Source organism: Leptonychotes weddellii, chromosome 11, assembly GCF_054177405.1.
Source record: "Leptonychotes weddellii isolate Sample4059 chromosome 11, ASM5417740v2, whole genome shotgun sequence".
NCBI lineage: Eukaryota > Metazoa > Chordata > Mammalia > Carnivora > Phocidae > Leptonychotes > Leptonychotes weddellii.
The window spans coordinates 46,075,555-46,091,405 of record NC_138379.1 but is presented as its reverse complement, the minus strand read 5'-3'; the positions used below and the strand labels follow the sequence as shown (position 1 = coordinate 46,091,405).

Genomic DNA, 15,851 nt, shown 5'->3' with positions numbered 1-15,851 from the left:
ACTCGATCCTGGGACTCCAGGATCATGACCTGAGCCGAAGGCAGTCGCTTAACCAACTGAGCCACCCAGGCGCCCTTTCCTGAAGATATTATTTGAAGAAAGGATTCCACAGTTTTTTTAAAAAGTACTTATTGAAAACCACTATAGTACATACATGAATCCTCACTTCCTATAGATACAGGTTTTTAAAAATCTTTGCAGATTAGCCAACATTATATAATTAAGATTATCTCTAAATACCAGCACAGAAATGCCAGTGGGGCTCTCATTCTACACTTGGTTTATGGGTGCTCTTATTTTTCAGGCTCAATTCAATCATCTTGGTAATCCCCATTCTATAGAGTACACATTATAATCACACACTGACAAACAAGTGACTTATCTCAGATAACAGGGCAAAGCATGACCAGGGTCCAGACGTGAAGCCCCATCTCAGATGGCTTAGCCTGTTGGATGGTCTCCAGTTCAAAAAGTCTTGGTGTCATGTGGTCCTTCAGTGCAATGTGACCTGAAGGTACAGATGTCTCTATTTGTGGTGCATGCCAACACTTGAGCTGGCTATAAGCCAGTAATGTTCGGAACTTGTGTCTGCTCAAGGGCAAAGATTATCCTCTCTTCCTTCTATGCTCTAGGTTATCCCTTGTTCCCTTCATGGAAAACCTTTTTCAGGAGCAACATATGGTACAAAAGAAATTATGAAATATGAAACAGAACACTTGGGTTCAAATCCTGGCTCTATCTATTAGTATTCCCTTCATGCCTCAACTCTCTGGGCCTCAGTTTGTTCACGGTACTTACCTCATGGGCTATTAGAAGGATTAAATGAGATAGTGCAGCAGTTCACATCATGTGGGCTACAGACCCCTGGGCATGTCTGACCATATCACCAGAGGTCTGAAAAAGCATATACTAGAGAAAAAGAACTATTCAGAGATTAAGATTAAAAACCCTGGAGTAAAACTGTCTGGGTTCAAATAATGGTTTTATCACTGGAGCAAATTACTTAGTCTTTTCTCTCAGTTCTCACTTGTAATTGGAGAAAACATTACCTTACTGAATTATTACAAGGATTAGCTGAGTCCACACTTGTGAAGTACTTACAACAGTGGCTGGCATAGTGAGAATTCAATAAATGTTAGCTATTGTTACTACTATATATGCACTTGTATATTCTATGCAAAGTATTATCACGTAGGTGTTTGCCAAGTTGATGTTAAAAAAGGGTCGTTACCCTTGTAAAGGTTAAAAACTTCTATGATAACAGTCGTAAAAAAATCCAGTACACTGCACCTGTCATGTCCTAATCCAGAGTGGTTGAATCTATGATTTTAATCTTCTCAAACTTATTGAGACTTGTTTTGTGGCCTAACACATGTTCTCTCCTGGAGAACGGTCCATGTGCACTTGAGAAGAGAATGTATTCTGCTGTTGTTGGGTAGTGTGTGCCCTGTGTGTCTGTTAGGTCTAACTGGTTTATAATGCTGTTCAAGTCCTCTATTAACTACTGATATTCTATCTGGTTGCTCTATTCGTTAGTGAAAGTCAGGTACTGAACTCTGCAACCTATTGTAGAACTGTCTATCCCTCTTCAATTCTGTCAGTTTTTGCTTCACATATATTGGGGCTCCTTTGTTAGTTATGTTTATAATTGTAGTATCTTCTTGTTGGTTTAAACCTTTTATCAATATATAATATCCTTTGTCTCTTGTAAATTTTTTTGATTTAAAGTCTATTGGTCTGATATTTAATAGCCACCCCAGCTCTCTTTTGATTATCATGTACATGGAATATCTTTCTCCATCCTTTTACTTTTATTCTCTGTGTCTTTGTATCTAAAGTGAGTCTCTCATGGTTTGTTTGGTTTTTTTAACCAATCTGCCAATCTCTCCTTTTAATAGAAGAATTTAACCCATTTAAAGTAATTACCAATAAGGAAAGATTTACTTCTGCCATTCAGCTATATGTTTTCTGTATGTTTTATGTTTTGTTCCTCATTTCCTCTATCATTGTCTTTTTTTTTTTTTTAATTAATCTAAATCCTACCTGTAAAATTCACTTAAGAGGCTTGGTCTTCCCAACAAGGCGACCACCTCTCCCTTTACTTGAATAGTTCCTGATGAGCATCTCCTTCATGGATCTGTCCCAAAATGTTTAAAAGGGAAGACCTGGCCATGAAAGTAGTCTCAAGTTCTATCCCTATTTTCACCATCTGAATCACTTGCCTCTTAAATGCATACCCACCATACACTATTCACCATTCATACATAACGTTTACTATCATTGTCTATTCCCTGCCTGTATGCAGCCTGAGGTAGGCTGGACCCTAGAATACTTAGGAAGGGTCTTTTGACAACTGTCAGGAAAAGAAGTGAGAGGCAGTGGCTTACATTGTAGGAGCGGGGGTGCCTCTGTTTCCACTGCACCAGGAGCAGCTGGGCCACCACCAAAGTAGCGATGAGGATGAGGACCATTTCAGCGTGCATGGCTTCATGGCCACGGTGCTTGGCATGCATGCGTGCGTGCTCAACCCTGAAAGTCAAACAAATGAGGTGAGGCAGATCAGGGAAGGTGTGCTGGTAAAAGGGCAGTGCTTTCCAGGGATATTCCACCAGTCTATAGCTCAGAACACATTCTTGGGCTTTGCATCTCCAGGGTACTATACAAATTAGGGGCTAGAAAAACACACACCCTAGAGAATGGGCATTTTGGGATAGAACAGGGGCTCTACGGGCCTCAGTCAGAAGCTCAGCTATTGGAAATAAAGGTGGGTTGTTTGCTGCCCACCCCCAAGAGCAAAAGCAGCTGACACCTTTCCTGTGGGCAAGAGGACCCAGGAGAAGCCTGTTGTCACTGCCCATTTCAGTCCTATTTCAACCTGTCACTGGAAGGAGAAAGTAACCCAGAGAGAAGGATATAGCCATAAAATCTCATACTCTTAGTCAATGATATTTATAACACCAATAAAGAAGTACTATTGCAGATGTGTACTAATTCCAGGGTTAAAGTCTTATTTGTCCTATCCTCTCTGTCAGGACCAGGGATCCTAGTCTAAGACTAGCTAAAGCCTGAAAAATCTGGACTCCTTCAACTTTGTACGAATCCAACAGTGTCCTCACCATCAGCATCCACAGGTAAATAGCCTCCTCAAGGGCTTAAGGATGAGTGCAACTGGAAACTCTTACTTAATCTAAGGCTGGCATTCTCTGGTCCAGAGGACTGGCAACAAGTGATTCTCTTGGCCAACACCTTCATTTAAGAATAGAGTCAGAGTCAGCCAACAGAGAAATGAGGAAGGAGTTAGAAAAATAAATACAAATACAGCCTGTAGTCAGGAGCTTTTATGCCAATTCTCCATACCTGAGGCTATTAGGGAGAGAGGGAAAGGACAACATAAATGGTATCTTCATAGAGTTCCCAAGGGCAATGACAGACTATTCAAGAAGAACCCAATGGGATGAATTACAGACAGACAAACGATAAAGCAAATACAGTGAAAAGTTAACTGTAGAATCTAGGTGGTGGGCCTAAAGGTGTTTATTGTATCATCTTTCAACTTTTCTGAGATTTTTCACAATAAAATGTTAGGGAGGAAATATGGTAGGGGCAGTGGGCAGCTAAATGTCAGCAGCCAGCCACAGCACCTCAGGGTTCATCTTACATCAACTCATTCAGGGTGGGAGATTCTGACAAAAAAATAATATGGGTGGGAGTCAGAAACTTAGGTTCAGACATCCATGTGGACTTGGCCAAGAAAATTCACATCTCTACATCACAATTTCTTCATCTATCCAAGGAGTCCATATCTTTGCTGCTTCCCTCATAGGGTTGTTGTGAGGATAAGCTAAACTAAAAGGGCAAAGGACACTTTAAAAACCTAAGTACTGTGGGGAGTTATAAAGATAACAGATAAATTTCTTATTCTCAGACAGTATATGACTAAATGGATGTACACAACAAAAATACCAAATATGGAGAAAAGACCAGAGAACAACAACTCTGGTTCAGGTTCCCACCCAATGCAAACATTATCTTTACAATCTTTGTTTGAATACTTCCACTGGCTGAGAACATATGCCTCTTAAAGTAATTCGAGGACCATCTATCTGGCACATTGTAGGTACTCACATGTGCTAATAAAGGAATAAAACTCCAATACTTTAAGGGCAGGAGCTCACTACCTCTCAATATACCACGATTATTAAAAATGTCTGATGAGACAAAATCCATCTTTCTACAGCTTCAATCCATTGGACCTAATTTTATACTCTGGAACAACAAAGGACATAATCATTCTTCTTTCCCAATGCTGCTCTTTCAAAGATTTATATGATCTTATTTAAAAAACCAAAACAAAAACAATCCTCTTCCTACCACCACTTTTCTATGCCCTTTTACGCTAACAGTTCTAGCTCTTTTAAATGCTATTCATATTACATAATGTGAAAACCATTAATCCTGGTTGCCTTCTTCTAGATGTTATCTAACTGAAGATCTTCTTAATATGCAGTGTTTACAACAAAATTAGCGTGGACTCAGTGAAGCATGGTGCAATTCATCTCCCTAAAGCAGACAGTATATTTCTATGAACATCTTCCAAATTTTGGAATGTTTTGGTAGCTGAGGTACACAACTGGTGCATATTAAGTTTAAAGCTTTCTAAAATCTTGCTGGGTTTGTCATGTAAGTTGGTATCTTTGTCGTTCTCTATTTTAATAATCTAAATGAAAGGGTTTTTTTGTACTATTAATCAAATTTACATAGTTGATTCCAGCTCACTGGTCAGCTACCTTGTGGGGCAAACACTCTGAAGGCTCTTTGATGAGTAATCATGTAATAAGGTATTTGTTGACTGTTGACTCACTCCGGTTACAAAGCAAGTTAGTGGCAGAGTTGAGATCAGAAGACACTATTCCCATTTTTCAGCCAGATCTCTCTGCTGTTTCATGGATAATGATGATGTTAATGATGATAGTCACCTGCAAAGCAGGTAACACTTACTGGAAGCTTACCACATGCCAGGCATTGTTCTAAGAATTTCACATATATTAATAGTCCTCACAACAACTCTATGAGGTGTAGGTACTGTTGCAACCTTCATTGTGCAAACTGAGGAAACTAAGGTAGTAAGAAATCAAGTAACTTGCCCAAGATAGCATAGCTAGGAAATGGCAGAACTAGTAGTATTTAAACCCAGATAAATAGTTTGGTGCAATTACCTATTTACTCCCCAGGACTGAAGGAGCTACTCAGAAGTAACCCAAGTACTGGAGAAGATCACAAATGACCTCTCCTACTAGTCAAGAGTAATGGCTTCACCACAGACAAGGAAGCAAAAGGGTAGATATACAACTCTATTAGTAGGATTAATTTACAGTTCCCAGCCTGAGGGGCCCACACTGTCACACTTACCTCCACTGCTCCTCTGGGGAGAGGTCTGACATATCAACCTGTAGAAAAACAACACCAAAAAAATCCATTACTGTCTTAGAACTGTGCCTGCCCAAATAAGGTACTCATACATTCATCATTATCTTCAAGGAATTATGAGAAGCTTCAAGTGTCACAATCTTTATGAAGCCTTCCCCAATACTCTACTTCCCACTGATCTCTCCCTTCTCTAACCACTTACTTTTTTTTTTTTAAGATTTTTTTTTTTTTTTAATTTATTTGACAGAGAGAGGCACAGCGAGAGAGGGAACACAAGCAGGGCGAGTGGGAGAGGGAGAAGCAGGCTTCCCGCCGAGCAGGGAGCCCGATGTGGGACTCGATCCCGGGATCCCGGGATCATGACCTGAGCCGAAGGCAGACGCTTAACGACTGAGCCACCCAGGCGCCCTCTAACCACTTACTTTATCTCATGTCTATGACTGACAGTATATTGCATGTCTATGCTAGGCAATGAGGACAGGAGAGTAAACCTAACTCCTAAGATGCTCACAGCCTAGTCAAGAAGTCACACATATATACAGAAAATTTCTTGACTATATGCTGAGGACTAGCTATGGAAGAATAAAGAAATGGCTTCTGATCCAATTTGCAGTGTTATAGACTGGCAAAGACCTGGAGAAGACGTGAAATATCATCCAGATGAAGAAATGGGAGAAATACGTTCCAGGCAAAGGGACTAACTAACATGAAGATGAAGGAATAAAGTTGCGTAGCATACAAATAAATGAGTATGGCTAGGGCAAAAAGTATGAATTAGGATTAGTGGGAGATGAAGCTAGATAAAATATTCTGTCATATGCCATCTGACTCTAACTGGCCCCATGGCAGCAGGCAGCACATTAGACTAGGGAGAATTAAGCTTTAGTCCCTGCTCTACTATTAACTAGCAGTATGACCTTCCAACTTCAAAGTTCTGGTTCTATTTGTTAGTTCTTGTCCTTTAGAGCAGGGTTTCTCAACCTTGGCACTATAGATATTTTGGGACTGGATAATTCTTTGGTGAGGTGGGGAGCATTCCGTACATTGTAGGATGTTTTAGCAGCATCCCTGGCCTCTAGCCACTAGATGGCACAGAAGCAACAATGTTTACAGACATTGTAAAATGTCCCCCGTGGGATGAAAATTGCCTCCAGCTGAAAACCACTGCTCAAGAATAATACTAAACTCTTTGAGTTCATGACTCAAGTCTTCTACTTCCTTACAGCCATACAAAAGCATAACCAAGTGTCAGTACATAAGTCAAAAACATTACATTCATACATTCTTACACTGACCTGAGCTGAAAACGTTTTCTTGATACAGAGGAGAGAGACAAGGCCTCAAAGGACTCAGTCAACAAATATTCCTTTAGTACTTATGAGGTTCAAGGCCCAATTTCTCACTGTTCCTACGATAACTTCAGAAAAGTACTTTACAAAGAATGTTTGAAGTAAAATGGGCAGAACTCTCCTACTGAGTCAAATCAGCACGTATTTACCAGGCATCCTTTATGTGTGTGTACTGTGTAATCCCATCACTATTTAGGGAGGGCTTTCTGATTTGTACATGTCCCAGCTAAGTTTAAAAAAAAAACAAAACTCAAGGCTTTGCCAGGGTAATGAAGTCAACCACCTCCTCCCTTTTCCTACTTCACACAATGCCTCACAGAATGTATTCAGGTGTCAGGTCTTCATTTCCCTAGAATAACAGAGGTCCCATAATATCCCAGGACAAGTAGATATAAGAAATGGAAATGCCCATTTGGGTGGTACCTGAGCAGAAAATTAAGGACCACATTTCTTTTTTTTAAAGATTTATTTGAGAGAGAGAGAGAAAGAAAGAGCATGCAAGCGGGGGAGAGGCAAAGAGAGAGGGAGACAAGCAGACTCCCCACTGAGCACGGCGCCCCGATGTGGGGCTTGATCCCAGAACCCCGAGATCATGACCTGAGCCAAAAGCAGACTCTTAACCGACTGAGCTACCCAGGCGCCCCGGACCACACTTCTAAATAAACAGTCCAATACAGGTTTCATGCTACCTATCAAAACTCTTCCTTTTTCCAACTTGGACCTGTGTCTTGCCAAGCCAGTCTGTTCACTGTCTCAAAACATATGGGACTCATTCCTATCTCTGGGCCTTTGCATATTCTTCCTTCTGCTTGCAATGTTTCCCTCTCTTTTATCCCATCCAAATCCAACTTGTCCTTTGAGAGCCCAGCTGCAATTTCACCTTCCCTCAAGAAGCCTGCCCTGATTCCCTAGCTTAGTGAATTTGGCCCTCTGCTTTTCTCAAGCACGGATTTTTCTCCTTACTCAAAGGGTGGCACAGACTAGTATCAGCATTGTCTGGGTGCTTGTTAGAAATGCAGAATCTCAGGCATCACTCCAGACCCACTGAATCAGAATCCTACTTTTAATAAGGTCTCCAGATGATTCATATGCATATTAAATCTATGAAGCACTGTTCCATACCAGTCATTCATAGTCTTATCTTAAATGTGATTTCCAAGTGATGTAACTGCTTTTTTTAAAAGATTTTATTTATTTATTTGACAGAGAGAGAGAGTGTGTATAAGCAGTGAGAGGGGCAGGCAGAGGGAAAGGAAGAAGCAAGCTCCCCGCTGAGCAGGAGGCCGGATGCAGGGCTCAATCCCAGGACCCTGGGATCATGACCTAAGCCTAAAGCAGACGCTTGACTGAGTGAGCCACTCAGGTGCCCCGATGTAACTGCTTCTTAAGGCCAGAACCAGGACTAAGGAAGGTGGGGGTAAGCCAAGGGACCTAGGGCTCAAAATTTAAGGAGGCACTCATTGTCAGGTACTGACCCTCCATGCGCATGACCTTGAAAGTGAGTGCCTTGTTTGCTTCACCCTAGTCCTGGCCTGCTTATGTCTACCTTGCTTCCATCCCATAAACCTGGAAGATCCCACAGAGCCAAGGAGAATACACTGCTTTGTGTCTTTCAAGGAGAAAAGAACAGAGCTGAGCATATACTAAGCACTCAGTGAGTACTAGGGGAATTGAACAGAATTCTCTCCAATACGATAATAAGTATGCTGACAAACCAGCACCCCACCTGGAGATGCTTAAATGGGAGTGTAAATAAACACATGAAAAATACTTAGTAGGTATCCGGGAAAGAAGTATTCATTTGATACCAGGAGGCACTCAGAAAATCATGTTTGTCAAAACAAAAAGAAACAACACAACTACATCTTCAAAGAAGCAAGACGACTCCACTGAAGGGTAAACTAAGGAAGATCCAAAGAACTGGGCCAGCCATGGGGTGTCTCTCCATGATGGTGGTCAAGCATGTTACTACCTATACCTTAGGCTCTCCGTCTAGAAAATAGAGAATAAGACTTCTGACTTCATTGTGGGGCTGTGAGGGTAAGAACATTCAAGGTGACCAAGTGATTTCCTTGCCTTTCCTCCTGGGAGAGTGGAAGCACTTTATAAAGTATCAGGAGAGGCTGTGGAACCGAATGTTGATGAAGCACAGGACACTACTGCTTCCAGAGTCTCAGGGAAAATACCTCAGAAGGGCAAGCACTAAGGCTGAGACTAGACCTGGGCTTAGAGGACTGTTCAGCACTTCATGGAGTACTATGAATGCAAAGAGTAGAGACATGATTTGGCTTTAGTAGTTGCCTCCTGAACCAAACGATTCTTTAAACTACATCCATATTGGTCTTCTAGCACAAGTGGAAAAACAAGGAAAGCTGTAAACCATAGCTATAATTAACCCGTACCATCTGGAAATACATCTTTATTTGCTCCCTCATTAATGAGTTTATTCATCTGGGTCCAAGCAGTAAGTCAGTCTGATTGTGCCCTGTCCAGAGCTCAGGTAGCTAATTGAGGAGGCTCTCCAGGCATGGTCACTGACTGATGGGTTCACATCCAACTCCCAAGACCCACACATAGAATGTTTTCTTGCCAACCAATCCCTCCCCTCCTAGAAGCTCACAAAGCCCTTAGTAGTATCAATCTACCTAAGTCCAGATTTGAAAGAAGTTAAATCAAAAATGTCAAGCAGAGAGCAAGAGAAAATTTCATAAAAACAGAAAATGCTCAGGTGCAAGATTCAGGGACCCACCCCCGTAACCCAACAGGCCTCTTGTACCCCACAAATATTGGATACTCTGTGGTCTGAGTTTTTACACAGACTGGTTACTTTGTCCATTAAGCCCCTCTCTTCCACCAAACTACATTATGCCTTCCTACAAAATGCTGGCCAAATCCTCCTGGCTCGAAGGCTCTTCAGACTGACCCCATTCACTGAAGAAACAAACATCCTTTACTGCCTTCCTAAGCATGGGCCAGAGCCCAGTAGCATCAGCACCCTGAGAGCTTATTAAGAAACAGAGAATCTCAGATTCTACCCCAGACCTCCTGAATCAGAATTTACACTAAATAAGATAGACAGGTAATCCATATGCCCTTTAAAAGTTTGAGAAGCCCTGCTACTGCACACCAGCACTCACATTCACAACTTGTCCTACAATCATACACTTCTATGCACCTGATTCTTTTAATGACAGCTGTACTGAGATCTAATTCACATACCATAAAATCCACCCATTTAAAGTGTACTATTCAGTGCTTTTTAGTATATCGAGTTGTGCCACCACCACCACTTCTAAGTTTAGAACATTTTACCACCCCAAAAAGAAACCACATACCAGTTAGCAGTCCCTCTCCATCCTCCCCCCAGCCTAAGAAACCACTAATTTACTTTCTGTTGCTATCTACAGACTGCCTAGTCTAGATGTTTCATATAAATGGGATCATACAACATGTGGTCTTTTGTAATTGGCTTCTTTCACTTAGCATAACGTTTTCAATGTTCATCAGGTTGTAGCACGTATTGTGGTTCATTCCTTTCTTCACTGTATGGACATACCACATTATAGCTATCCACTCATCAGTCATTGGACATTTGAGTTGTTTATACTTTTTAACTATTACAAATAATGCTGTTATGAACATTTATCTACAAGTCTTTGTGTAGACAGGTTTTCATTTCTCAAGTATATATACCTAGGAGTGAAATTGTTGGGTCATATGGTAACTCTATGTTTAACCTTTTAAGGAACTGCCAAATTGTTTTCCACAGCAGCTGCACCATTTTACATTCATTCCCACCAGCACTGCATCAAAGTTCCAGCTTCTCCACATCCTCAACATGACTTGTTACTCTCTTCTTGATAAAAGCATCCAAGCGGGTGGGAAATGGTATCGCAACATATTTTCAATTTTGCATTTCCCTGAAGGACAATAATGCTGAGCACCTTTTCATAGGCTTATTGGCCATTTATATATTTTCTCTGGAGAAAAGTTTATTCAGATCCTTTGTCCATTTTTTAAAAATAGACTATTTTAGATCAGTTTTAGGCTCACAGCAAAACTGAATGGAAAATACAGAGATTACCCATATGTTCCCTGCACCCAAATATGCAGAGCCTCCCCCATTATCAACATCCCCACCAGAGTAGTACATTTGTTCCAACTGATGAACCTACCCTGACACATCATTTCACCCAAAGTTCATAGTTTACCTTAAAGTTCATTATTGATGTTATATAGCCTACTGGTTTGGGCAAATGTATAATGTATACAGAGATGTATGCAACACTCAAGTATCATACAGAGTAGCTTCACTGTCCTAAAAATCCTCTGTGCTCTGCTTATTTATCCCTCTATCCCCCCAACCCCTATCAAACACTTATCTTTTTACTGTCTCTATGGTTTTGACTTCTCTAGAATGTCATATAGTTAAAATCAGATGTAGCCTCTTTACACTGGCTTCTTTGACTTAGTAATATGCATTTAAGATTCCTCTATGTCGGGCGCCTGGGTGGCTCAGTTGGTTAAGCAACTGCCTTCGGCTCAGGTCATGATCCTGGAGTCCCGGGATCGAGTCCCGCATCGGGCTCCCTGCTCAGCAGGGAGTCTGCTTCTCCCTCTGACCCTCCACCCTCTCATGCACTCTCTCTATGATTCTCTCTCTCTCATTCTCTCTCTCTCAATAAATAAATAAAAATCTTTAAAAAAAAAAAAAAAAGATTCCTCTATGTCTTTTCATGGTTTAATCACTCATTTCTTCTTAGTGAATAATATTCACAAAGATATTCCATTGTCTGGATGTACCACAGTTTATTTATCCACTCACCTACTGAAGGACATCTTGATTACTTCCAACATTTGGCAACTGTGAATAAAGCTGCTATAAACATCTGTGTGCAGGTCTCTGTGTGGACATAGATTTTCAACTCTTATGGGGAAATGCTAGAGAGCACAATTACTGGATTGTATGGTAATAGTGTGTTTAGTAAATTACTATTAGTAATTTGTGTCCTCTTTTTTTCTTAGTTAGCCAGGCTACAGACCTACCAATTTTATCAATCTTTCAAAGGATCAGATTTTGATTTTGATTTTCTTTACTGATTTCTTACTTTTAATTCATTGATTTCTGCTGTTTTTCATTATTTCTTTTCTTCTGCTTAATCAGGTTTTAATTTGCTCTTTTTCTTCCCAAAGGTGGATCCTTAGGTGATTGATTTTTCTTATTTTTTTCATGTCGTGGACTTGCTTCTTTAATTGGAGATGAACTCAGCAGCCAATGGCAAGGATCCACACTCTAACAGAAGAGCCAACTACAGAATGGTGGTCCTCTCAAAGAAACCAGTAACTTGCATTTGATTTATCCAGCTTGGCTCATTCCCAAATGTTTAAGATTTGGATTCCTAAAGTCTTCTTCAGCATTTAACTAATTCTCTGTGGGTGGAAGCAGCTGGGACTGTTTGTCCACACATAAACTGATCTTGTCATAAATCACTTTTATAATGAGAAAGCAGCTAGGACACACTGCCATGTCTTCCTCATTCTCCTAATCTTCCTTGGTGATGCACAAGCTATCCCCACACGGGAAGGGGTATAAATGTCTCCAAGTCTTCATCATATTGGAAGTCCTCAATCTCCACCTCATCATGAAACACAGCCATCGTCACTGGGGCCAGGGGAGGTCTGTCACCTCCGCCTACCAACACTGCCCTGGGACAGTCTAACTTGGCAGGCTCAGGCCCCAGCCCAGGTGATTGATTTTAGATCTTTCGTCTCTTCCCTCTAAGCATGGTTTTTGCTGCATCCCACAAATTTTGGTAAGTTGTATTTTCATTTTCATTTAGTTCAAATGTATTTAAATTTCTCTTGAGATTTCTTCTTTGATCCATATTTAGAAGTACGTTGCTTGATCTTCAAGTATTTATGGATTTTCTAGCTGTCATTCTGTTATTGATTTCTAGCTGAATTCCATTATGCTCTGACAGGGGACAATGTATGATTCCTATTCTTTTAAATTTGTTGTGTTTTATGGCCCACTTTGTGGTCTATCTTGGTGAATGTTCCATGTAAACTTGAGAATGTCTCTATTCTGCTGTTGTCAGATGAAGCAGTCTATAGATGTCCATTATATCCAGTTGATTGACGGTGTTACTGAATTCAGCTATGTCTTTACTGACTTTCTGCCTGCTGAATCTGTTCATTTCTGACACAGGAATGTTGAACTCTCCAACTAGAAAAGTGGATTTGTCTATTTCTCTTTGCAATTCTATCAGTTTTTGCCTCACATATTTTGACACCCTTGTGTTAGGCACATACATATTACAGATTGTTATGTCTTCTTGAAGGCCTGACTTTCATTACTACATAATGCCCCCCTTGATCCCTAATAACTTTCCTTCTCTGAAATCTGCTCTTTCTGGGATGCATGGGTGGCTCAGTTTGTTAAGCACTCAACTCTTCATTTTGGCTCAGGTAATGATCTCAGTCAGGGTCATGAGATCAAGCCCTGCATCAGGCTGCACACTCAGTGGGGAGTCTGCTTAAGATTTTCTCCCTCTCCCTTTGCCCCTCCTGCTCCCCCACCCGCTCGCATGCTCGTGCTCTCTCTAAAATAAATAAATAAATCTTTGAAGTCTGCTCTTTCTGAAATATAGCTAGTCTTGCTTTCTTTTGATTAATATTAGTATGGTATATCTTTCTCCATTCATTTACTTCTAATTTATATGTGTCCTTTTACTTAAAATGAGTTTCTTACAGGCAGCATACAGTGGATCTTGTTTTTTTATCCACTCTGACCATCTTTTAATTGGTGCATTTAGACCACTGATGTTCAAAGTAACTACTGATATAGTTGGATTAATATCCACTATATCTGTTAATATTTTCTGTTTGTTGTCCTTGTTCTTGGCTCCTGTTTTTTTCTTCCAAGCTTTTGTGATTTTTTTTTTTTTTTAAAGTAGGCTCCATGCCCAGGGTGGAGTCCAACATGGGGCTTGAACTCACAACCCTGAGATCAAGACCTGAGCTGAAATCAAGAGTTGGAAGCTCAACCGACAGCCACCCAGACACCCCCAAGCTTTTGTGATTTTAATTAAGAATTTTATATGATTATATTTTCTCCCCTTTCTCAGCTTATCACTTATATTTCTGTTTTTATTTGTTTTAATGGTTGCCCTAGAGTTTGCAGTATACATTTACAACTAATTAAGTCCACTTTCAAATAATACTATACCACTTCATGGGTAATGTGAGTACCTTATAACAAAATAATCCTAATTCCTCCCTCCCACCCTTTGTTTCATTGCTGTCATTCATTTAACTTTTTCATAAGCATATCTATACATGCACACACATACAGAGACACATAAATGCATACATAATCAAATGCAGTGTTGTATAATTATTCTGAAAAAACTGCTATGCTAGATCAATTAAAAGTAAAAAAAAAAAAAGGAGCATCTACAAAAATACTATAGCTTACATTATATTCAATGGTGAAAGACAAAATACTTTTCCATTAAGATCAGAAACAATGTCAGCATGTCTACCCTCACCACTACTATTCAACATGACACTGAAGTTTTTAGCCAGCATGATAAGGCAATAAAAGGAGATAAAGGGCACACAAATTGGAAAGAAATAAAACTGCCCCTATTTGCAGATGACATGATGTCCTATGTAGAAAATCCCAAAGAATCTACAAAAAGAAAAAAATCCTAGAATAAGAGAGTTCAGCAATATGGGAGAATACAATATAAACACACTCAAAAAATACACTTCTATATATTAGCAATGAACACATGAAAACTGAAATTAATACAAAATTTACATTCATAAAAAAATAAGTAAAATAAACATTTCTATTCTATCTTCACTTATTCCTTTTCTGATACTTCCTTCCTTTACATAAATCTGAGCTTCTGACCTCTATCATTTTCCTTCTCTCTAAAGAACTTCTTTTAACATTCCTCGCAAGGCAGGTCTACTGGGAACAAATTCTCTCATTTTTGCTTGTCTTTACTTCTCCTTCTCTCTTGAAGGGTAAAGAATTCTAGGCTGGTGGAGTTTTTTCTCAACTTTTTTTTTTTTTTTAAAGAGAGACAGCATGAGCAGGCATGGTGGGGGCGACAGAGGGAGAGAGAGAATCTTAAGCAAGCACCGTGCCTAGCACGGAGCCTAACATGGGGCTCAACCTCATGAGCCTGAGATCATCACTTGAGCTGAAATCAAGAGTCAGACACTTTGACTGAGTCACTCAGGCGCCCCTTTTCTCAACACTTTAAACATTTCATTCTACCTCTTCTTGATTGCATGGTTTCTGAGGAAAACTTGGATATAATTCTTATCTTTGCTTCTCTGTAGGTAAGGTGGTTTTTCCTCTGGTTTCCTTCAGGATTTTCTATTTTTGATTTTCTAGTTTGAAAAATGATATGTCTAGGTGTAGTTTTTTTGGCATGGAAGGTTTGTGTTTCATTGTTGTTGTTTTGGCATTTATCTTGCTTGGTATTTTCTGAGCTTCCTGGATCTGCTGTTTGCTGTCTGACATTAATTTGGGCAATTCTCAGTCATTATTGTTTCAAATATTTCTTCTGTTTCTCTCTCTTTTCTTCTTCTGGTATTCCCATGATGTGAATGTCTTAAGTCTGTTTGGGCTGCTGTTACAAAATGCAATAGATTGGGTGTGGCTTATAAACAACAAATATTTATTTCTCACATTTCTGGAGGGTGGGACGTCCAGGATGATGGCACCAGATTTTGTGTCTGGTAAGGGCTTCTGGGTTCATAGATGGCCATCTTTTTGCCATGTCCTCAAATGGTAGAAGGGGCTAGGGAGCTCTGTGGGGCCTCTTTTATAAGGGCACAAATCCCAATTATGAGGGCTCTGCCCTTATGACCTAATCACCTCCCAAAAGCTCCACCATCTTATACCATCACATTAGGAATTAAAATTTCAACCTATGAATTTGGGGGGAACACAAACATTCAGACTATAGCAATGTATATCACAACTTTTGTAGTTGTCCCATGGTTCTTAGATATTGTTTTTTTCTAATGTCTTTTCTCTTTACTTTTCACTTT

At 40.1% G+C, this 15,851-nt stretch overlaps 1 protein-coding gene and 1 pseudogene across 2 annotated transcripts in view; both read right to left on the bottom strand.

The window, feature by feature from the left end:
- The window catches only part of RNF121 (ring finger protein 121), an 81,472-nt gene that overhangs the window by 46,620 nt on the left and 19,001 nt on the right, over window positions 1-15,851 (bottom strand). For both annotated transcript variants that reach the window (XM_081798769.1, XM_081798768.1), the window contains exons 2-3: window positions 5,410-5,447; window positions 2,388-2,529 (exon numbers count right to left, since the gene is read on the bottom strand). In XM_081798769.1, the coding sequence (XP_081654895.1) occupies window positions 2,388-2,529; window positions 5,410-5,441 (174 nt within the window). In that variant the 5' untranslated portion in view covers window positions 5,442-5,447. The remainder of the gene's footprint in view (window positions 1-2,387; window positions 2,530-5,409; window positions 5,448-15,851) is intronic.
- LOC145716209 (diphthamide biosynthesis protein 3-like) lies at window positions 11,991-13,520 on the bottom strand (annotated as a pseudogene).